We start from the raw sequence: 23,840 nt of genomic DNA, 5'->3' as shown, positions 1-23,840 counted from the left end.
AGGTGGACACGATTAGAAATGAGGGACAGCTCAGGTTGAGTGGTTTGAAGACAAAGTTTGGACATGTGCAGAGACAGTGGGTTAATGAGTTAAACAGTCACTTGAACATGATGTAACAGAGCTGATGCTTTTGTAATGAGCATGTGTATTAGCTAACTAAAGTAAGGAAACAAACACGTATGGTCACAGTCTGTAATCGTGACATTTCTCTCCTCAGCTCTCTGTTTCACTAAAGAAGTCCTTGAAAAAATTAAAAATCAGTAAAAATAATATAATTTGGCAGATGCACTTTAACTTATACAAAAGAAAAATTCATATATACAAATTGGGATTTAATTTCTTTTTTTTCTAAGTACTCCTAATTTAAACACTGACGACACGGCAGGTCTCTGTCTCATCTGCACGTCCTGAACAGTGTTAGAGGTTATAAACTCCAATCTGTGCACTCAGGGCCTGCTGAAGGTGGCTGTGGAGAACGCCCGGGCACAGGACAAACAGATCCAGGCGGAGAAGAGGGAGCTGAAGATGGAGCTCTACAGGGAACGGGAGATGAGAGAGAGTCTGGAACGACAGCTCACCTCTGAACTACAGAGCAGAGGTTAGAGGAGGAGGAGGGGGGGGGGGGGCATTTGACAAGTTCTTTGAAGATGAGCCTCAAAAGCAATGTTAGAACATAAAGGGGCCGTTAGAAAGAATGGAAATTTGCCAGTGAGTTACATGGTAGATACAAGACGAGCTATCTTCTTCCTCCAGCCTCCATCCAGAAGCGGCTGAAGAAGGAGAAGAAGGCCAAGAGGAAGCTGCAGGAGGCGCTGGAGTTCGAGTCGAAGAGGAGGGAGAGAGTGGAGGACGCTCTGAAACACTCGTCCTCGTCCTCCCCTTCTCCTGAGCCGCTGCACGCTGCCAACAACAACAACAACAAAAAGAACGGTTTGTTTTCTCGCCGCCTCCTACTTCTTCTTCTTTCGTCTTTTTAAATTCTTCCCTTTGTCGCTTTAGCTCGAACTGCCTGCGTTTAAAACTGCTTAAATGTTTGCCTGTTAGATGAATGATTTCCCCCCCCCCCTTCAGCCTCTTGTTTACCCTAACAAGCAGCTTTAAAAGCAGAGTTATAGGCTGCTGCTGTTTTTCTGTCGTCCTTCCATAAAATTCGGAATAATCACCAGCAGCAGTAAACGTGCAGTTAATCTGTCTGCGTGGCACCGCTGCAGAAAAACAACGCCAGCGCAGTTTGCAGCACTACGTCTCGTAGAAGCAGCTCCACGTTTGCTTCAGGTTGGTGCTCCTGTGCAGGCCGATGGCAGTGACTATGCCTGTTTATCATTAATAAGGAGAAAAGAAGCATAGCAACGCCCACCGATGTGATTCTCACGAAGAAAAAAGTTTAAAAAAAAAAACACTGTCTGGGGCTGGACCCTCTGTGGATCCGGTTTGTCTTTCACCTGCATGCAGTTACAAGGTGCTGTTTGTTTTTTATTGGCCGACCCACTGAGACTCTGTCTTGTCTTTGTGTTACAAACCAGACGCTGCTGTAGCCGAGGACAAACCTGAAGTTAATGGGAACCAGCAAGACAACGGCGCTGTACAAGGTATCCACACACACACAAGCGCGTGCTCATTCAGACACAGTCACGCCGATACACACACGCGCAAACAACATGACGCAAAGTGCCATACGTTAACAGATACACACATGGCAGGCACATGTGTGTGTTGGGGCCCATTTGAGATCAGTGGAGACGTTAAGCAGGCGCAGTGGCCTCCCTTTGATGTGCACCTCAACAGACACGCATGTGACGACGAATGTAAATATTTCACAGAGCTCATGTTTAAGTGTGTGACGGCTGCGTGTCAGTACGCAGGGCTTTAAGCTCTCCGTGCTGGAATTCCAGTGTGTCTTAGATTTGACAGTAAATAATATTCATGGGAACTAATCCTGCTTTTTGTTTAACTGTCCTGTAGAAACACGTTTTTCTATAAAAATACTAAAAGAACATGTCATTGAGATACCAACAACAAGAAGAACAGAGTGACTGAGCTACTTGGCAAAAGCGACTTTGTATCAAGGCTACTTGTTTGGTTTTTGGGCCAGTTTGAAAGTTCTTATTGGCCCATTACTCTGCATAAACACTGTTGGGAAACCAACTGAGCAACAAACACTGAAAATTATACTTGCCAGCCACTTCTACTAGCAGGCTGGAGCTCCTTGTACCTTCAGAACTGCCTTCATTCTTCATGGCGCACATTTGACAAGGTTCTGGAAACATTCCTCAGAGATTTTGGTCCATTGACACGACAGCATCACACAGCTGCTGCAGATTTGTCAGCCACGATGTGAATCTCCCACTCCGTTTAAAAACTTCTTCACCTTAACTTTATTTCAAAGTTCTAAAGCCTACCCTGACCTTAATGGCTGAGAACTTGCAGGCTTTCAGCAGGTCATCTTGACTATGTCTGCATACCTGGTATGCGATTGGCTGATTAGAGTTCTGCATTAGCAAGCAACTGACCAGGTGTATCCAGAGCCATTAAATGGAAGAGTTACGTCATCTCCGTTCATTCCAGTGGAGTTTTGTTTTTGTTTTTTTTTACAGCAATGGCAGATCCTGAAGCCTTGCAGTAGTTCTGAAAGTTATCAAAAGATGCTAGGTGCGCGATAAAGATATAATAGCACAGAGGTTTCATATGCAATGTTTCAACTGCCTTCTGCGCACCCGTACATGACCCACGTGACAACCCTGAATTCTGAACCCCAGCTGACACAACTCTGACTTACTTACGGGCTCTGGGTGTACCTGACAAAGTAGCTGGTGAGTGTACTAAGTGTATTTGTGTGCACATCTTCTTGTACTTCCATCTTTGTCTGGACCAGTTTAAGGTTTTTAAGAAATGTATAAAGTTTTAGAACAAGATAAACAATATTTATGGATTATTTTAAAATCAAACTAAAGGTTGAACAATTAAGAAAATAGGGACATGCTTATTAAAAAGCCTGTCATAGCAGAAGGTAGCTTCTGGCTGGGCCCGGTTCTTCCACATGGCTCTTCCTGTCATTGGGGACTTCTTTCTCCCCACCATCACAAAGAGCTTACTCGGGGAGGCGGGGTAAATACAGAAAGTAAGAGGAAAGAGAGCAACAACATTAGAAACATCCTTGACGATCTTTTGGAAATTGTTTCAATTTTCAAAGACAAAGGACATTATTTAACAAAGATTTTGCAAAGTGAAGCAAAGAGAAAGATCAATCTTTAAGTCAAAACTTGCATTTATTCGAGTTTGCATTTCTTCAAAAGTAGTGAGCTGTTCAGTGGAAGACATTTTAATAGAGTGCAGACTTTCTTAAAAGCTTAGTCATTTAGAAAATTCTTTGTTATTACTCACAGCAAACACATTTTAAAAGGACTGTAGTAAGGTTAATCAGCATATTTTGAGACTTGCAGAGACTAAACATATGGCGAGTTATTTTTAGATGCCAGCAGCACTTGGTTAAAGAAAAGATCCAAGTCTGGTTTAAAGACAAATTCCAGAGTGAGTTTATTTATATTTCACTAAAACCACAGTCGTGTCTAACCCGAGCAAAACTGATTTCGTGACCTGCGTTTAACTCCAGCCTGGGCTCAAATGAGAGAGTCGCAAGCTCTGCACTCCTCCTGACAACTTCAGTTCAAGCTGCCTGAAAGTGAGACGACAGTTTAGTCAAATAGAAGGTTAAAGTGGGATTTGGCAGTTTAGGAAAAAGTGACATGCCTGTTTTCTGACCAGTGCTACTGCTGCCGCTCTGGGGGTTACTACACTTTGTGGATTTAGCCAGCTCCGTTCTGTGTTGTATGGTGGGAAAGCTTGTTTGCACCACTGTAATTACCCATCCACAAGTCAAAATTTCAGGTTATTATCTCAAAGTTTTAACTTCCTCACTCTAAATTTTGAGATAATAACCTAAATTTTCAGCTTATCTATGCAAACAAGAAACAAGCTTCCATAACTGTCATACTGTCACTGGACTGTCGTAGTTTCATGGCTGCTTTCCGGCTTAAAATGAATAAGCAAATGCCATGTAAAAGAGCCAAAATGGAACTTTAACAACACATTATATAGCCTGTCTGATTAATGTAACTCGTAAATAAATGGCAATACTCGTGTGGGCTTTAAATTTCTTCCACTTTGTTAGATTAAGTTGATGAGCAGACTTTATCCTTAAAAGCACCAGGACATCCTCTGCTGCCCTGTCCTTCTGGCAGCTCTCTCCATCTTTAAAAGTAAAGTTTACATCCAGTAATGTTGTAAACTCTCTGTAAATACAGCTACAGTGCCGCTGTGTAGCAGAACAGATGGACACACATTTGTTTGGTGATGTTTGTTGAGTAGATTAGATTTTTTTCCCATTGAATTAAGGCCTCTGCACATCAGGCGCATAACAATTAGGCAAGCTAAAAATGTTTTAGACTCACCTGTTAATCACACGAACCACGTGATGTCACCGGACAAATTCAGAATAAACAGATATGGCCAATCAGACCACTGCATTAGGCAACAGGTGTGCTCGTAGCTCAAAACATGCAACAGTACTGATTATACCTCTCAAATCGCTCTCTGCCTCCTGAAATGTGATCCCAACTCTGAGCTCAAAGTGCTCCACTGACATCCTGAAATATGTACGAAAGCTTCAACTGCTGGATCAAGCCATCAGATTCTCCCTGCTGCTGCCTTCTCCTGGGAACTGGATGAACCCAGAATCTCAATTTCTTAATTTTCTTGTCTAGAACCATCAGGACCATCTCATTAATGCTTGATGTCGATTTCATTTTTTTATTTGTGTGCATTTTTGATGATGAATTTTTAACAAAAACTAACACTTTTGAACAACTTCGGATCCGAAAAGTTCAGAATTTAATATTCTTGTTTTTTTCACAATGCGCTTGGTGTGTAACAGCCGTTGACGCTGAGGTGGTGGCGGTAAGACATGCGAGCAGCCACACCCAAAATTTAAAGAAAAATACATAGTACCACCACCTCCACAAAGTCCACCTTCTTGGACTGATGGTGCTCCTGAGTGTCGCTCACTAAAGCTGCAAAGCAGAATAAGTACCACCACCATCTCCAGCTGTGGTCCAGGATGAGAGACTATAACGGCGACCTGATCAGATGACCTTAAGGAAAAACACAAGACAGGAAGGCCTGGAGCTAGGTTGTTAAGTCTAGGCTCTTTCAAAATAAGAGCATGGCTACTGTTGGGATTAAAGAGGCGATAGTAAATCGGTGATATCTTTGGCACACACAGATAAAAATGGATAAAACGAGTGCCGACTGTTAAAAGGACGTGTGTTGGTTGCGGGGTGGGACTGTGGGGTGACATTAGTTTCTGATTTGTTGAGCATCTCCGTGGCCTTGGGTGGAAAGAACGGCAGGCTGTAGCGCATGAAAAATGAACTTGCTTTACTTTGTTTGGCAGTTTCATAAATAATAGACTTATTTACTTATTAATCAAAGGTGCACCTCTGCGGATGGGTCCGGCCCACTTTAACCTCCGGCCGCAGATGAACATAACCTGAAGGAAGCGGCGCTGGAGTCTGACTGTTTTCAGGTGGAGGGGGTTGAAAAGTTGAGCTGAAGTGGAGGAAAGGTCCAAGTCCGAGTTATTGGTTTGGAAGTGCATTATGCCAATGAGGGTCCTCACAAGTACAGCGCCGGTGTGTGCGTCTGTGTTAGTATGCATGTGTTGTCCTCTTTCCACCAGCTGTGCTCAGTCCTCCCTGACATTGAAAACCTTCACTTGAAACTCTGCGTGTGTATAAATGAATATCTACAGGCGCACACCGTGTGTGTGTGTGTGTGCTCTGTACCTGTAGTTGTGCATTTCTGTGTGTGTTTGATCCACACTCTTGTGAGACAGGGAACTCTAATTAGCTCTCACTCCTCTTTAGACCCCTTTTAGATCCCCTCTCTTCTGCAAGCCAAGCACTCCGACAAACAAACACACACACACACACACACACACACACACACACCCCCACCTGATTTCATTAATGTTGATTGGCCCATTAGGACCCCTTTGCACACACACACATAGACAAATACACACTCATCCCTCCTGCCATAAAAGCATTTTGCACCTATGGTGGTTTACTTACACACACAAACACACACACACCTCTCCCCTGCCTCTCTCACCTTCCACACTCTTAATTAACGAGTGAGGAAGAAAAGTGCTGAATACAAAGAAAGACATCGCATTACAATCAAAAAGAGAGAGAACGAAGGGAGGGAAAAACGATAAGCAAGGGAGGGAAAGCGAGAGAGGGTTAAAAAGAAAGGAAGTGAGATCCGTTTCATTTGGTTGTTAAAAGCTGACCAGGCTAATTGGCCATGTAAAAAAAAAAAAGAATTGAGGGAAATTAAGACAGAGAAAAGGAAGTTAGAAAGGGGGAGAGGGCGAAGAAAGTGGAGAAGATTTAGAGGTTGTGGGAGGCTCTGAAGGAGGAAGTTAAAAGATTGAGATGGTGAAAGGGGAAAACTGAAGGAATATAGAATAGAAACATGGCCAAATGTAGGAAGAGAAATGGGAGAGAAAGGGAGATTTGGGAAAAAGAGAGATGCGAAAAGGGAAGGATTTGAGAGGGAAAAGGCAAATATGGGCTGGAAGGAGGGTGTGGAGTGAAAACAAACAAGAGAAGGGACAAATAGGATGGAGGATGGAGAAAAAGGAGAAAGGTTTGACTGAGATGGAGAAAGAGAAGAGGAAAATGATGTCAGAATGAATGAAAAGAAAGGACAGGGAAAAGTAAGCAGAAGAAAGGAAGAGGATGATGAGTTAAAAGCAGTAAAATGAAGCAGGGAGAAAAGGTTGATGGAGCGAGGGGAAAAAAAGCAAAGGAAGACAGGGATAAGAGTAAATGTGTGGAAAAAGAAGAGGGAAAAAATCAAAGGATACCAGATGTTAGGTGGAAAGAGCAGGATGAGAAGGTGTCCGTGCGTATATGGACATCGTTTTTATATGGAGTCCCAGACACGTGAAGGGGGAGCAGAGGAAGGGTTAGAGAAGAAATGAAACAGTGAGGATTAAAAAAGATGAACAAACCAGGGAGGAAAAGTGGGGTGCAGTAGAGGAAGAGGTGGGAAAGGAGGACAGCAGGAGGAGGAGGAGGAGTGGAGAAGGTGGAGGAAGACTAAGCAGGTTCCTTGGGACGGAGTTGAAAAATGTGACCTTGTTCCGAGACCTGGTGACATTTTCTCCACCCTGCTGATAGACTTTTAACAAGGCAGGTCAGCGTCATTTTTAACTACGACAGCAAACACACACGCACACACACACACACACGCGCACACACACACACACACACACACACACACACACACACGCGTGGGCTGGAGGTGTATTTTATAGTGACAGATAGAGGTGAGAGGGAAATGTACCGAAGCAGTTACAAAAAGGCAAGACTCAGACTCACAAAGACTCAGCTGCTTCATGTTTTGTTATTTATTTTAGCAGATAATAATTTGAAGAAAAGAAATCAGTAATAAAACATCAGAGAAGAAAAAGGAAACCCGAGTGCTAAAAAGCGAGTTATTCTTAGTCTGTAAATGAATGTTTGGAGCAGAAACAGCCAGTAATTCACAGCTTCCTGGTTTTCTTTTGTCTTCTTTGACACTGAACTGAATATTTGGGCGTTTCGTGAACAAAACAAGTGATTTGTTGATTTGGGCTTTGGGAAAAATGCGATGGACACATTTGGTGCTATTTTGTAAGAATGATTAAGTACTAGACAATTCATTAAGGGCTTCAAGTAACAATTACTTTTATTACAGATGTATTTTTGTTGATTATTTGTTTTTTCTTTCCTCGAGGAAAATATTGGAAAGCATTTTTGCCCAGCACGATGTCGTTGGCCTAAGGTTTCATTTGGTTCCACCCAACAGTCTAAAACTCAAAATACATACTTGTCATTAAGGGTACAGGGAGGATCATCATGTGGCATTAAATACACATTTTATACTTTATGGGGGAAAGACTTAAGCTGCGTTAATTTTATTAATAATAACTAAATGTAAATTTGATCATCAGAAAATGAGCTTGAGGGTCTGTGCGGACGTCCTAACTGTTTTTTCGTGACTCTGCAAACTGAGACCTGTGCCGTGGACTTCAAAGTAGTCTACCAGGAATGAGTGCCTGGCCGTTGGGTCTCCAACTCCATGACCCACAAATATCCCTGGAACATGGACTGATTTTCCTGACCGTGGGCCTCTTGTGCTCTTCCTAGACACACACAGTTCAGTCAAACAGTAATACATCACGTATGACTTTGAACTTACATTTGCTATTGTGAATGTATATACTCTTACATTATTTACATTCTTAAGTGGTCTGTAATCTAAATAAATGAACAGTGAGTAAAGTGCTACCTAAGGTCTCAGTCACGCAGGCCTAGAGACTGGTTGGCAACCCCCCGACAACCTCTGAGGATGTTGGCATTTGCTGAGTGTTGATAGATAAAATCGGTCACCAAGGGAGTGCTTACCAAAAGTCTCCTTAAGATTGCTTTGGTTGGAAGCAGATTGTCGCTTCGATAGATCACGTCTGCAAACACTCGCTGAGTGGGAGCAAAACTGGGAAAAATGGGTAATAGAATGGAGACTGTTGCATCGAATAACGCACAACTTTTAGTTTGAAGCCAAAGTCACAAAGAGGTTGCGCAACACAGTTTACTTCTTTGCAACCAATTTCATATAGTGACTACCAGCAACCTCCAAGAATACACATTTTAGGGTAGTTGTCAGTTGGGTGTGTGTGTGTGTGACCAAAACAAAGTAGTGTTTCAGGAATGTCCTACTGGGAGGAGGCCCCGGGGTAGACCTGTTTCTCAGCTGGTGCAGACATGCTCATGTGTTTCCCCACATGAGCAGGAGAAGGTGGGGCGAGTGTGGTCTGGGCTTGTTCTGGACCCAGACCCAGATAAGTGTCAGAAGCTGGATGGATGTACGAATGGATGGACATCGAATTTACCAAACACTATTATACTTTCAAAAAAGCCCTTTACTTCAATGATACCGTACATAAAAAACAAATGCCTGCTTTTGCCCTTGTGGGCCACAAATGCAGGCGAATCTAGGCTCGTTTGGTATGAATTTGCCTGCGGGGCCAATAATTTTGCACTTCCTTATGCAGAATCTTTACACATAAGTTCAATATTCAGGCAAAATCTCAAATTACGCTCTGGGTGCAGCTGCTCAAACGTGAGGCTCTGCTGCTTTGTCTGTTTTTTTGTCTTTTGGACCGCTAGATGCACAAAACAAGACATTTATAGAGATTTCCTGGAACTGTGGGAGCCTGGAATTGACATTTTCAAAATTTCCACCAAACAAAGAATAAATAACAGGTCAAAAATAAAACAGATTAGTTCCAGTGGACAGTGGAAAAATGAGCGCAGCCATAGAAAAGCAAGCTGATGTGAAAGTTTTTGATATTTTAACTGGAAGAAGTTACAGGTTCGAGTTTTAAGGACAGCACTGTCGGAGGGGATCAGCGCGGCTCTCCACTCTTTAAGTTGCAGGACAATTTTTAAGCACCGGGCCAAACCTGCTGCCTAAAGGAGAAAAAGAAAGGACAGGAGAGGACAGAGAGAAGAATGGGGCGGGATAAAAATAATATGAGAGTAACAGATAGAGGACAGGAGGGAGCAGAGGGGAGGTGAGGAGGAGGAGGGGATGCATGTAGAATAGAGGGATGAAAGAGGAGGAGAGGAGGGGGTTTGAGTGGATTGTGGAGTGATAAAAATAGGGAAGGGCAGGAGATGAGAGGGATGAAAAGGAGGGAAGGCAGGGAATATGAAGGAGGAAACGAGGGGCGAGCGCGAGATGAAAGAGAAAATTTAAGAAAGTTTCTTTTTTTTAAGTCCAACACAGAGACCATGGGTCTGTTTCATATCCAAATAACAAAGAATCATGAGCAGAGGACAAAACGAGAGGGCAGGAAGATGACTAAGAGCTTAAAAAAAGTAGTAAGGTAGTAGAGGGCAGGAGAAAGAGAAGTGCAGGGTGGAAAGAGGAGGGAGGGCAGGTTTATGGTTGCTGTTATGCAGAAATGTAAACACTTTGCAACGTTCGCAGAAAACAATGACACCGCAGGGAGAGGAAGGTTTTCACACGTGTGTGTGTTCCTGTTGTATGCATGCGTGTGTTCGGGGTTTTAGTGTGCGCACGTGCTCCTGTGTGGGTGGGTGCAGCAACAGCACTACGGGGAGCGGAAGGAGAACGACGGAGGTGAAATGAGAGGGAGAGAAAAAAGAGAGGAGGGAGAGTCGACCCTGGCAAAATTGGAGAGACGAGATTTCTGTCGTAAACGGCATAAAGGGAGAACAAGTGAAGAAAAAATACTTCCTGCTTTAATGATCATAAAGAAAGGGTGAAGTTCCTGTGCAAACGTCTCATTAGACTTTAAACTCTGCATTTTTAATGCGCTTAAAGACACTTTAGCTCAATTTTAGTTGCTACAAGTGGAAATTTTAATTCATATGGCCAATTTTTGGAGGAAAATGTTTACTGAGTTAGCCTTCAGGGAGTATAAATATGACAGCGGAGGAAGGAAAGAAGCAGGGATAATGTGTCACCACCTTCTGGATTTCTGTTTTAGGTTAGTGCAGTCGTTCCCAAGCTTAATATTAGCCAATTTCTCAATCTGGAAATAAAAACAACAAAAACAAGTTTTTGGCCATACCAGCTCCCCATTTTTACCTGCTGATGATTTACATACTGAGGTTGATTCCCAGCTTTATTGTCAGCAGTTCTTAGCCTCTCCTCCCTTTAGTTAATTATAGTGTTCAGTCTTTGTTATTGTCATCACCCTGCTGGCATCACCAAGATTGTGAACACACTAACTCAAGAATGAGGATTTTCAAATTAATAGCATAGATGCATCTACTGAAAATCACAGAAGAGTTCAAACCTCATTGACCTTGAGTTCAAGTCAAGCTCAAGTTTTCTCAAAATCTTGTGAAAATGATGACTCGAGAAAGATTTTTAAGCTGATACCATGGGTGCATCTACTAGAACCATGTTTGAACCATGATCATAGTGCATCATATACACACTGTACAGCTTACCTGTTGCTCAGTAAAGAATGTTCAGCTCCTTGAGCAGTTTTGCAGTAGCTGGACGGGCGGATTTGCAGTATGTAAAATCACTCCATTGGCACATTTGGCGGTCAGACAAACTAGCTCAAGGTATTGCATTAAGAAGGTAAAAAAACATCATTACAATTTAAAACTGGCTAACCTTTTAGCATTCATCTGCTCTGTAGCAATGCATTTAGAGTTAGGAAATGGGTTACGTCCAAGTCACACAGACCCCTAAGTGATGCCATAACAGCCAAGAATCCTCACAGACTTCAGCAACTGGTGAACAAAAAAAATCGAAACTTTCATTCACGTGGGTGGTTGGTGTCAGGGGATACACATTTCCCCCCAATGACTGGTGGTTTCCAGGAGGTCACAGACTGGTCCCTAGGCCTGTGTAACAGCGGCCTTAGCTTCACATCTACCCCTTTATAAGGATTTTTTCCCCCATTTGGCAGACTTAAATGGAAATTTCATCGCAGAAGAACTCTAGTCAAGAAGAAGAACTCGTTATTTTCCAAAACAAGTTTTGGAAAATAACTTTGACCTTAAAGAGCAACTTATCTCCAACGTTATCCCCAAGTGTTTGGCCTGGTAGATGTTAAGGGGTTAATATTTTGCCAGTTGTGTGTGAAGCTGTTTTTTTCCTCATTAAATTATTCCATTAATGTCATTTTAAAGGTCTGGCAAACAAATTATTGTTCTACCATCTAAATGTATAACCTGGGCTTTTTGCAGTCTGCTGACCTAGGACTGAAACATTACTAAGGAGACAGACACAAGATGCACATAGATCTTCTTCTTTATGATCTGCATGTTTGGTTTTGCATAGGTTTTATGCCAGATCCCCTTTGTGATGCAGCCTTCCCCTTTTATCTGGGTTTGGGATCAGCACCATCACTGGCTTGTGGCTGGGTTACAAGATACAAATAGATAATGAAAATAATTAAAAAAATAAAATAGTTGCCTAGTTTGATACAATCACTTCCATAACTTTATCAATGTTTTACCAAAGAAACAAGTTCTTCAGTTATTTTAAGGTAGTATCTAAATTTATTATCACTGGGATATAGGGATTGCTGGAATCACCAGTCAAATATGATGGAAGCTGAGAGTTTTCTGACTTTGTGCCAAAGGATCCCCCCCCCCCCCCCCCCCCCCCCACACACACACACACACACACTCAGTTTTATACTTTTACCAAGATATTTGCTGTTCTAGCATTTTCCCAAACATTTTGGTTGTGGCAGGCCTGGAGACTTTCCCAGCAGTCAAAGGACGACACATGGGTTACACCCTGGGCAGGTCGCCAGTCCATTGCACCCATGAATTCTAATAATTGTTGATTCAGGAATCTTTGAGTGCTATGCTAGCTGCATGTGCTACCTTTTTTTTCTTTTTCTTTTTTAAATGACATGTTTATGTTTTTGCCTAGAATCGCGGCCGTTTCTGAAGACTCCCATGATGTTCTAGAGGGAGACTCCGCCTCCAGAATCCCGGCCCTGCACAGAAGAACTCCACCAGCCCACTTCCACGGCAGCCTGGATCACCACAGATATGACCTCCCCAGGCGGGACTCTATCTTTGCTGCAGAGCGACCTTTTTTTGACGTTGCTATGATAAAAATGGGACTACTAAGAGACAAACTCCCTATCTGGACGTACTTTGGGGCCTGTCTCTCTACCTTCTCTTTCTCCTTCTTCTTCTTTTTAGACAAACTTCACTCCATTCATTCCTCTTTATCTGTCCTTGCAGCAGAACTTGTTCCTCATTTGTTTCCGAAACTGAAAACTGAAAGTCATTCCCAAGGATTTGAAAAAAAAAAAAAAAAAAAAAAGAGGCAGCAAGATGTGACTGGGCTGGATGACGTCAACATACTCTCAAATTCGGACAGATGAGAATCAACATGGTTGGACATAATTTAGAAAAATCAGTTAAAAGAAAAAATTCCAAGGCTGTTGATGATTTGCAGGAGCTAAAAAGTTTCAACTCTCACTCTCTAAGTGTGTCGCTGGACAAGAGAAACAAAAAACACACAAATAAATAAATAAATGAATAAAAGGGAGGCATGTATAAAATATCAGGAAGGAACAAACTGAAGATGAAAAGAGGAAAACAACTTGGGAGGCTATTTCTGTCTTGTGTTTCATTAATTTTTATTTTCCGTACAGGGACTGAAAAGAATGCATGGGAAAACTTTTGTGTTGTTGTTTGGCTTATTTTAACCTCCATACACTCCTTAACTTGAACTCTCCCTTTTCTTCCCCCTCTTATGAACTCCCCACCACCTCTTCATTTCATTTCTACCTCTTATTTTTTTTAAATCCTTTTTATTAAACCCCTCCCATCCTTCTGTATATTCCCACTGCCCAATTCCTCTCTTTCATACTTGTTTTTTTCCCGTCTACCTCTTCGACGTCTTCTCTCTCCCTCTCTCTGTAAAGGAGACATTACTCTGAAAATGTTGGATGCAGCTTTTCGATGTATGAAGTATTTTCTATCACCCTTAAAACAACCTATGGAATCAGTTTATGAAACAATGCAAGAGTTAAAAAAAAAAAAAAAAAAAAAAAAAAAAAACCAAAATGCAAAAAAACAAAAACTGTTTTTTTATTGCAATGGAGTGATTTTTAGACACATACTATACTAAAAGTATGTCGAATTCTCTTCCTCTACATTTGACCTTTTCACATTTTGATGCCCGTTCCTGTTACCAGGAAGTGTTAGTACAGTTTCTGTTGTTTGTCAAACTAAAGATGGGGAGTTTATTTTATTATTATTGTTGTTGTTATTATTATTATTTTTAACTGCCCTGAAAAAAAAAGGTTTATGAACTTTCTATAACTCATTCAGTTTTGCTCCTTTTCTGTTGGATTTGAGAACTTTTCAGTGATCAAACGTACCGCAGGTGAAGACGCTCTCCTGCAACATCAAACACCAGAAAGCGTTCACTTCCTGATTTTCTGACCTACTAAGAGTGCAGACTGTGTTGAAGTTTTGTTTATTCCACTGCGTGTTTTGTTTATTTGTTGAATTACTATTTGAAAAGTGTACGGGAGGAACGAGGGAGGGCTGGGCCAGGGTGGGTGGGCTTAAAGGGATATTAAGTGTAGATAGAAATGACATTCAGCGTTTTCTTGATTTTTGTTTTATTATGTTTTTCTCCTGATGATCTCTCAGTCTGTCACTGTTCTCTGGGTTTGAGCTGACTGCAAATATACAGTATTATAATGACTGCTGTCTCCTGGTGTTTTACATCATGAGTTCATGTACGTTGCTGACTTTATGTGAACGGCATCATAAGCTAATACGATTTAAACACTCTGCAGAGTTTTGAACCGTAAAGTCCTACGAACTGTGACACCACACTTTCTTGTATCGAGTTATCCTTGTGTTTACAGAATTTAATGCTCTATCACTATGTTTTTTACAGACATGGGGGAAAAAACTACGCAAAGCAATTGTGCTCAGTGTATTTCTGGTGGCTTGAGTATTTTTAAATTGGATGTAATGAACGAACAGCAAGGCATTGCGTCAAGCATGTCTGATTACTAGGAGTTAAATTCAGATGAAAACAATTACGATTTCATCCTAGGCACCCATGGAGAAAATAGTGGGTGAGGTCACAACGGCTGTGTAGGTCATTATTATGCACTCCAGGACAGAGGTGAGTAATTAATTTTCCCATGAGGGCGCACATGAGAAACTGGGCCGCACTAGTAAGCTCAACTAAATTCTACTTAATATTAATTTGATCTCCTTATGTTGTTTGTGCGGCCCTCCACAACAGTCCACATGGGACTATTGTGGAGGGCCGCACCATGTTTCTAATGTAGGCCCTTGAGAAAATGAACTCTGTCCTAGAGTGTGGATAAATCATGTAGATAGCTACACACCTCACACAATGTTTTCTTTGAAGCTTCAGTCGCAGTTTTTTAGCAAGGTTAGTTTTTTTTAGACAAGAAGAAGTTCCAGTAGTTGAACAGTGTAACAGACTGATATAATACCATTTTACTCACCAAAATTAAGTTGAGAAACTTTCTAAGATTTGTTTTATAATTAAAAGTGAATGTCTGAAGACAAGGAGAGAGAAAGAGTTGAGCCAGAAATGCCCAACGACAGATACAATTCTTGATTACAGATTTGATCATTATGATCCAACTTTTTGCTTTTTGTATTCATTTTCACCACAACATTTTATCTTGTTATAAATCAAGCACACCCGGCCTTTTCAGAGGAGTATTTTTACACTCACTCACTGTTTACGTCAGCTTTAGCCCATTTGAAAATGAAGAAATCTTTGAAGGTTGCCTGTTTGGGTCTGTCTTGAATCTTTCCGTTTGTTTGTGTCACTGATGATTTCACACCACTGATGATGATACTTTGTTAGATTTTGGAAAAAAATCATCACAGATGGTATTAAAGTCAGACATAGGACATGAAGTTTCACTAACAAGTTAATTAACGTGTAATTAACAAGTTGTAATTACAAGTCCTCAGCCAGCGAGCACACCCTGAATAGTCCTCCTCAAATTTAAGATAATCAAAATTTTAAAAATGGACTTAATTTTTTATGGAGATTCTGTGTTTATAGCTGTAGGGCAGTGGGCTATTTTTTTCCATAGACTTCTACAGGACAAGAAGTCTTTATGCATCCACAGCCATCACCCCCTGCTCACCATTAAAAAGAATGCAGGTGTGAACCATTTGTTTGTTTGTCAGTGGTGAAAATACAAGAGTTTCCACAAACCAAGCATGGTTATTGTTATTGCTATGGTGCTGCTTTGCCTCTTAAAAGCCTCCAGACCATACTATGTGCTGCAGATTGTCAGGACTAACAGGAAGAGTTTTGCTCACGAGCAAATAGGTTACTGTTTCATTAGCATTTCATGTTTTGCCATGAGAACAGGCTGGCTTTGGTCTTCAGATGTCTGAGCGTCTCTCATCCGATCTGCTTCTGGGGTCACACGACTGAGGTGTTGGTTAGTTATGCTATGACTCTTTGCCTTGTGGCCTTCTCTTTACCATCTAAAACACCCACTGTTCTGGGCATCCACACAGATTTGAAGCCAGACGAGCAGAGACCATAGAACGTCAAAGACATTCTAAGAGCGATGACAGACATAATAACCACGGGCAACGCGAGGTGGGCAGGTTTTGAGTTAACCTTTTATCAACTTTTAAGTGAACGACTGACATGAATACCAATGACAGTGAAGGATAACATTGATTGACATGTTACAGGGTGGTAAATATAGATTGGCACTTAGGCAACTGGAAACCGGAATGTCCACTAGGGACCAACAAAGGGATAAATGACAAAGAAATCACTTCCTGTGAGGACCATTACTCCTCCTCCTACTACTACTCCTTCCACCTCTTCTATTAATATGAAATTTGAACTTTAAATATAAAACAAAGAAATTTGTGTAAGATGAAACTCTTCAAACAGTTCAGTAAATCTGTGATTAATAATGATTAAGGTGTTTGCCATAAACATGCAAGGATAAAGCTCCTGGGTGACATCTGATTCCAGAGGACAGAAGAACAACTATCCGGGATAAGGAGGCATTTTCACACAAACACTCTGGTATTTCAGAAGATATTCACATACTCACACACAGATAACCACATAATACAAATACAGATTGGCACTTTGGTATTCTGGTAATGTATTTTGTGGCCATACACACACACACACAAGCGCAGAGGGCTGACAGTAAACACACACACGTCGTCTATGTTCCATTTAGACTGTATATTTACTCTGCATTACGGGGTTAATGAGGTGAAGCTTTCCCCTCTCTCACTCACTCTCTCTTTAATGGATCTCTCTCGCTCTCTTCCTGTGCTTGTCTCTTATTCTCCTCTCATTCCTGCCTCTGTTTTCTTTCCTTCTCTGTTTTCCTTTTCTCTTTTACAATCATTCCCACTGTCACTCTTCTGACCTTTGCTTTCCATTTTTCTGCCCCTTCTGTCCTTTGTTTCATCTTCTGTCTCTTTCTCTCACCCTCCATCTCTCTCCGTTTACCAAATAGCTGATGTCACTTTTTCCATTTCCTCCTAATGGAGGCAGAAACACAGAGCGATGGACGGTGAGGAAAAACAGCCAGAGATGAAGAAGGATGGATGGAAAGCGAAGGAGTCAACAAGGAAGGATGAAAAGGTGACAGCCGGGGGAAACAGAGACTGAAGAACCTGGGAGTTGACGTGGGAGAAAATTAAGGAAGATTGAGAGAATGAGGGGAGGAAGCAGTAAAAGAAAGGCAGATGAAATGATGGACGGAGAGTGTAGGGAGGTGAAAAGATGATGGAAAACAAGACGATGGAGAGAGAGTGGTGGATTATGGGTAAGAAAAAGATAGTGGCCCATCATAAAAAGGTTAATTATTGATTTTTCTGAAGGAGAAATCAACCTGAAAACATCACTGATGCTCAGTCTAATGACTCAAGTCTTCTGTTTTATTCCAAACAGGCTAGTATAGCTCCAGCTGGCAGAAATGCTGTCAAAGTGCAAACTGTGTGGTGCATTTAAAAGAAACCACATCATGGCTAAACTGTAAATACACACACTAAACACAATCAAGCATTTTTAACTGAAACCAAGTCTACAGGAACATTTTTGCAACTATTCTAACATATCTGAAATAAATTTCATCACGTTGCATAAAAGCTACAGCAGAGTTTCATACAAAAAAAAAAAGTTACATAATTATTCTGTACATATGCAGCCCAGTCTTACAGAAAAAATAAAACAGTCACAAAATTAGTGCAAACAGTTTTCAGGTGCATTAGCAAGAAAGACAGAAGCACGAAAGTACGCCGAGTCTGAAATACAAAAGGGCGGGGTCACAGACGCAGATAGAGGAGCATGGCAGACACAGGAAGACCACGACAGACGGCGTGTTTCCATCAGATTTGATAAGATCTCCAACAGCATTGACTGAAATGCAGCACAAACCATGACACAGCCTCCACCGTGTTTCACTCATGGCTGTAGACACTCACGCTTGCACCTCTCCTGACCTCCTCTGGACATATTCATGATGATTTCAACCAAGAATTCCAAATTTGTATTAATAACTCTACCAGACCTGTTGTCACTGATCTTTAGGCCAGCTCTTGTGCAATCAGACCTCAGCCTTTTGTCCCTTCCACTGAGAGCATTTCTGATGAGGCTTCAGTGGTCAGTAGATGGATCCACTGAAGGTCCTGATGCATCTCTCAGGTCGTGTGTCAGCTCTTTGCTGGATTTCTTTCTCTCTGTCTTACAGACATGATGTTTAGATACCATGTATATGCTATAGATATTTTTATTTTAGGCCTGTCACTTCCTCTTTCTCTTCTGTAAGTTTCCAGTTAACAGTTCTTTGGGAATCACTTTGTTGGTGCAAAAATACTATTTTATGTCTGTCAAACTGTGTTATTTTTGACCTTTTTCATAGATTCAAATACAGAAATGGGAACAAATTATCTGTTTTTTTGCCTAAAGATACAATATAAAATCAGTTCTTTGCCTGTGAGTTAGGTGACTTTTTTAATCTTGAATGAAAGCTTGAAAGTCTGCTTTAACAAACAAAAACACATCCCTCTTAAAATGATCACTTACAAGAACTTGGACTGAAAGGGAGTGAAAAAGCTGAAAGGAGCCTCGGGCCTTTTGCACAGTGCTGTATGTGTCTGTATACAGAAAACAATAAGTCAAATCCAGTACTAACAATAATGTTCGGGTTAATCAGTCCTGAATTATATGTTCCAGCCCACCTGAAAAATGTAAAAGGAAGAAGAAAATACATCAAAGGGAAATAAAGGGCGACTCAAATGATGGAGAGATGGAAGGAAAAGAGAGCGAACAGAGACATTCCCAGACAGAGCAGCCAGGCTGTTAAGACACACACACACACACACACAAACACACACACAAACACACACACCTTGCTCCATCATTAGTCTTCATTAGGGCCTTTATGAGGAAAATTAGAAAGGGAGTTTCCTCCCAAACTGAACCCTGGGGTCCAACCTGCCTCTGTGTGTATGTGTGTGTGTGTGTGTGTGTAACTGTGGTTAATTTCTACATGAGGTTTAGCAGATGAAAGAGGAAACAAAACGGTAACTCAGTGTGTGTGTGTGTGGAAACTATGTACTAGATATTTGATACAAGCAGACACACACACACACACACACACACACACACACACACACGGATCTGAAAATGTAAATAAAATGATGTAAATCAAAAACTGTGTGAGGATTCCTAATTTTTAAAAATATATTACTGAACTAAAAGCGAAGGATCACATGGGGTATTACCGGCTAAGATAGGAACGAAAAGTCTAAGACCCGAAAACAGCAGACATGTCAAAAAATATTGTAAAATTGTGGTGTTAGCTGTGCTGTACCCACCTGCAGTATCTCACGGTGTGTGTCAAGGTCAGAGAGCTGTTTGGCGTAGGCCCTACAGTAGGTGGAGCTCTGGAGGCTTCACATACACCACTGCCAGTATGACCAGCGAGACAAGACGGACACTTATTTATTTGTTTGTTTGTTTTTTACCATAATTAGAGAACCTAATAGGACAGATATCAGCAGAGCAACTGGAGACCAAATGTGTCATTGCAGTTGGGATCTTTTTTTTCAGATATATATATATATATAATAAATAAGAAAAACAAAAATCTTAAAAACTCTATCGCATAAACTGTATATGGAAGATGGGCATGTCCACTGGTTTCTGAAGGCCCGTCTTGAATCCTCGAGATGCACATTTCCATGATTGCCATCATGGTTGAAAAAAACAAACAAAAAACAGCTGTGACAAGGAGGGGCAGGACTGACAAAAACTTGAGGCTCATCATCTAATAAGTTGTGATTGATAAGTTTCTAATGAGTCTGTTTTTTCAGACCACCTATAGTAGAGCTTGTTTTTCTCTCTTTCCTCTCCAATTCCCCCCACAAAAAAGGAACATTCCACCCGATAAACAACTCGATTAAATTCACACATATGAGAATTCATCCACTAATTGCCCAAGTCTGATGATATTATTTACACTTCAACAAAAGTTTTAGTAAGATTGGATAAAGAGCAGCTACCACAGGCTAGCAGCAGCTAACAAAGACTAACAGTGGCAAAAGCAGCAGCACTGACATTGGACACAAGTTAGTATTTAAGGTGACTCAGGTAAAAAATTACAAAACATTTAAGTTTAATTCTGATTTATTTTTGTTATTTGTTAGCCAGCCACAACAATTATATTATACCACTGACTGACATATGAATACATTAAAAGGTTAGCAGAGCCTGGAATTCCTGTTACCAATCAACCATCTGCAACAAAGCGATCCATGACAACTGAATTGCTTCATTTGTAGACACCAACTTTGAAAAGAATTCGTTTGTGGGCTTAAAAAAAAAATCATGCCTTTGTGCATCAGTGCTGAATGTTACAGTGGCTATGTCTTTCATAAATACAGAGAGCAGTATTCATAGGCCATCTACAGAATGTAACCAATCAGATAATATTATGGGAGGGACATTAAAGTGTTAGCTGTTCAGAAAGAGGCAGCTGTATCACTTAAAAGAAAAAAAAAAGAGTCAAGCCAAGCCATTGGTTGCTGCCTAATTGGCACCACCTGACACCTGGCTTATTCTGTCTTCTCTAAAATGCAGGATGGGATAAAGAAACTGAGGCACACAGACTGTTTTCAGGCCTGTGACTGAGTCACCGCGTGTGTTTATGCGACTGCCTTACAGTGCGTGCGTAAATATAAGGTGTGTTTCTTTGTGTAACTATTAGCGTGTGTGTGTCCTGTCCTCTTGGTGCTGACAGCTTCTCATTAGCCACAGACAGCTGGAGGAGGTCATCACTGCCCCGTCTCTCTGTCACGCAAAAACACACACACACACACACTCTCTGTACTGCTGAGGACCCTCGGTGGCATTGTTCATCCACTAGTCCACAACCCTGACCTAATTAATTCATTACTCTCAAAAACTGTCTCTAGTTTGCTCAATGTGTTTTTAATTTTCCAGGATGAGCTTACTTTCCACAAAATGTCTTCCTTCAAAAAGTCATAAAATGCCTTCAAGTCATGCAGCACTACATTTCTCAAATACAACCTTGAGGAAAATAGAGCAGTATGAAAATAAGAGCAGAGCTTGTGCAACTTCCTAAATCTTACGTGCTGACAGGACGTAGGAAACCCAACTTAACACTTAGCCCTACTTTGCAAAGTAGGGTTAAGTGCGCTCTTTTAGCTTGTTTCTAAATGTGGGCTAAAACAGCAAAAACATTACTAATGGATCGACCACAGCCAGTAATTTTAAATAAAATAAGCATTTCTCATCTCTCATTTCTCATCATTAAAAAGCTATTAAAAAGCTAAGTTGTCACTTTTAGACAGCAGACATTAGTTTACAGACTGAATTTCTGTCTATAAAGTCCTTACTTTACACAAACACTGGCACATGCATGAAACCAAAGCATGCTCAAATGGGATTTTTCAATAGCAGTAGGACTAGTCATCTATTTATTTATATCTTTTTTATACAGATAAAAAAATACAGTGGTCCCTGCTTATCACAGGAGTTTATGTTCTAAAAATAACCTGTAATAGGCTAAATAAAGTAGCCAGCTTTATTTTTTTACAATCACTATAGATGTTTTAAGGCTGTAAACCCCTCACTACACACATTATACACTTTTCTCAGACAAGCATTGACATTTTCACACTTTTATCTGTTGTTTAAACACTCTCAAAGTTCAAACGTTCGTAGAAAAATAAGTCCAGTATTATGGAATGAAACCAAAGGTACGGTTGACAATACGTTGTTGTGTTTGTTGGGGAGAAAACTTACAAACATACAGTGCAGCACTTCAGAGTCACGCTGCTACCGATTAAAGATTTATGTAAATTTGACAAGCTGAACGCATTCTGTACTGTACAGGAGACACGGCACGGGACTGATTGACAATGGTCTACAGCCAATCAGGACACAGAACACAATGTGCTGTAAAAAAAAAGAAAAGAAAAGAAAAAAAGCATGCAAAATTGCAGAAAAAAAATCTGCCAAACACCGAGGATGCGAAAGGTGAACCGCATTATAGTGAGGGACCACTGTAAACCAAATCAGAATTACAACTGCAATCCAAATTCCTTCCAAATATTAAATGTGTTGTCATGAATTCAGAAACTAGATTAGCGGTTTCACAAAACATGAGAAAATAAGCAACCCAGTCAAAAAACTAAAGGTCACACTGTTTTTCATTAAGCAAAAAGCAAACTGAATTCAGTTTTTTATACTTAAGTTTGAGAAAGATGTCAGAAATTAATCAAACATAACATTCAACCAGGTTCAGGAATCAGTAAATGAAATCTGGCATCGAAAAAGTATAAAGCACTTTACTATTAAATACTACTAACTACTGCAAAACAGGAAGTGTGAAAATTCATGGCCAACAACTATAATTAAATTTTAGCATTAAAAACATTTGAAATAAAAACCTTGGGCACAGTGGTGGATTTACCATTACAGAAACAAATCAAGGCAGTCTATAACTTTTAAATAAACTTGACATAAAATTATAAGCTCATAAACTTTATGGATTTTTGATGGTGGATTAATACATTTGTTATGCACTCCGTGAGTATATAACATTATAATATATATATTTCTTTAATTAATTAATTAATTAAAATACATATGAGACATTTTGATAAACAACCTTATTCTTAATGGTCTGTGCCACATTCAAAATTCAAATAGCTCCATATAGATTTGTCCGTGGCTCATTCGATAGTAAAAGTTACCAAAGCTGACCAACACAGTTTCACTGTTCCATCTACCTGTACCTTCAATCTTATGTACCTGAGAATTTGCATGATGTTAGCTTGATACCAGTAGGGTGATGACACTTTCTGATAGGACGTTGAATGCCCTCCACTGCATGTAAAGTTTTCTTGGCAAAATCAAAAAAAAAAATTATCTCTCTTTTTAAAATTTAAATTGTATTTGTATTTGTGAATATGTGTAATTCTGCTCTGTCTCACAATTGTGAACCCTTCCATCAGCCCCTGGATCCAGATCTGGACAAATTCCAAAAGGTAATCACTTCTAAGTTCGGCCAAGCCCTGATAAAAAAAAATTAAAAAATTAAAAAAATCATGTAAATGCATCCATAAATTCTGAGTAATAACTGAGCCAATTACACAACGTCCTTGGCAAAGATAATTAAGGCCACATAAAAATAAGATCGGGAAAAGTGGCTCATGTCTCATCCATCCTGAGAGGAAATTATCATCCTGCGCTCTCTCAGAGTGACTGCTGTGTGCATCCTCAGAAAAAATAAACTCTACACGTTTGCGAGATGTAATTAAACACCTGAAGCGTGGGGGTAGGATGTGAAATAAAGTCAGCAGCTGACTATGAACAAACAACAACAAAAGGAGGTGGGGGAGTTCTCTGATAGCAGCACTCTGATAAATGTTGTAGTGCAACATTTATCAGAGTAGTCCTTTGATCATCAGGACTAATCTCTAATGTCTTTAATGCGATCAAAAAAATCAACATTTTCAAGGGAGAGGATCTTGTGTCACGGATGATTTGGCCCTCCAACTCTAATGCTCTAAATGCCCCAAAGCATGTGAACATTTCCTTTCATTAAAAAAAAAGTAAGTATATCATGAGTCTAACAAGGATTGAGTGGTCGAATCGGTCAGGATGTGTGTGTGTCCGCC

At 40.6% G+C, this 23,840-nt stretch overlaps 1 protein-coding gene across 1 annotated transcript in view; it reads left to right on the top strand.

Moving 5' to 3' along the window:
- dachb (dachshund b) overlaps positions 1–13,691 on the top strand; it is a 117,142-nt gene extending 103,451 nt beyond the window's left edge. The window contains exons 9-12 of the mRNA XM_085450606.1: positions 451–598; positions 754–930; positions 1,524–1,589; positions 12,541–13,691. Of these exons, the coding sequence (XP_085306732.1) occupies positions 451–598; positions 754–930; positions 1,524–1,589; positions 12,541–12,578 (429 nt within the window). The 3' untranslated portion in view covers positions 12,579–13,691. The remainder of the gene's footprint in view (positions 1–450; positions 599–753; positions 931–1,523; positions 1,590–12,540) is intronic.
- Positions 13,692–23,840: the final 10,149 nt, after the last annotated feature.

The sequence above is a fragment of the Copadichromis virginalis genome, linkage group LG3, assembly GCF_057382275.1.
Source record: "Copadichromis virginalis isolate Kocher_CV1m ecotype Utaka linkage group LG3, C_Virginalis_male_GT1.1, whole genome shotgun sequence".
Lineage (NCBI taxonomy): Eukaryota > Metazoa > Chordata > Actinopteri > Cichliformes > Cichlidae > Copadichromis > Copadichromis virginalis.
The sequence above is the reverse complement of the archived record's forward strand: the minus strand, read 5'-3'. Positions and strand labels throughout refer to the sequence as shown.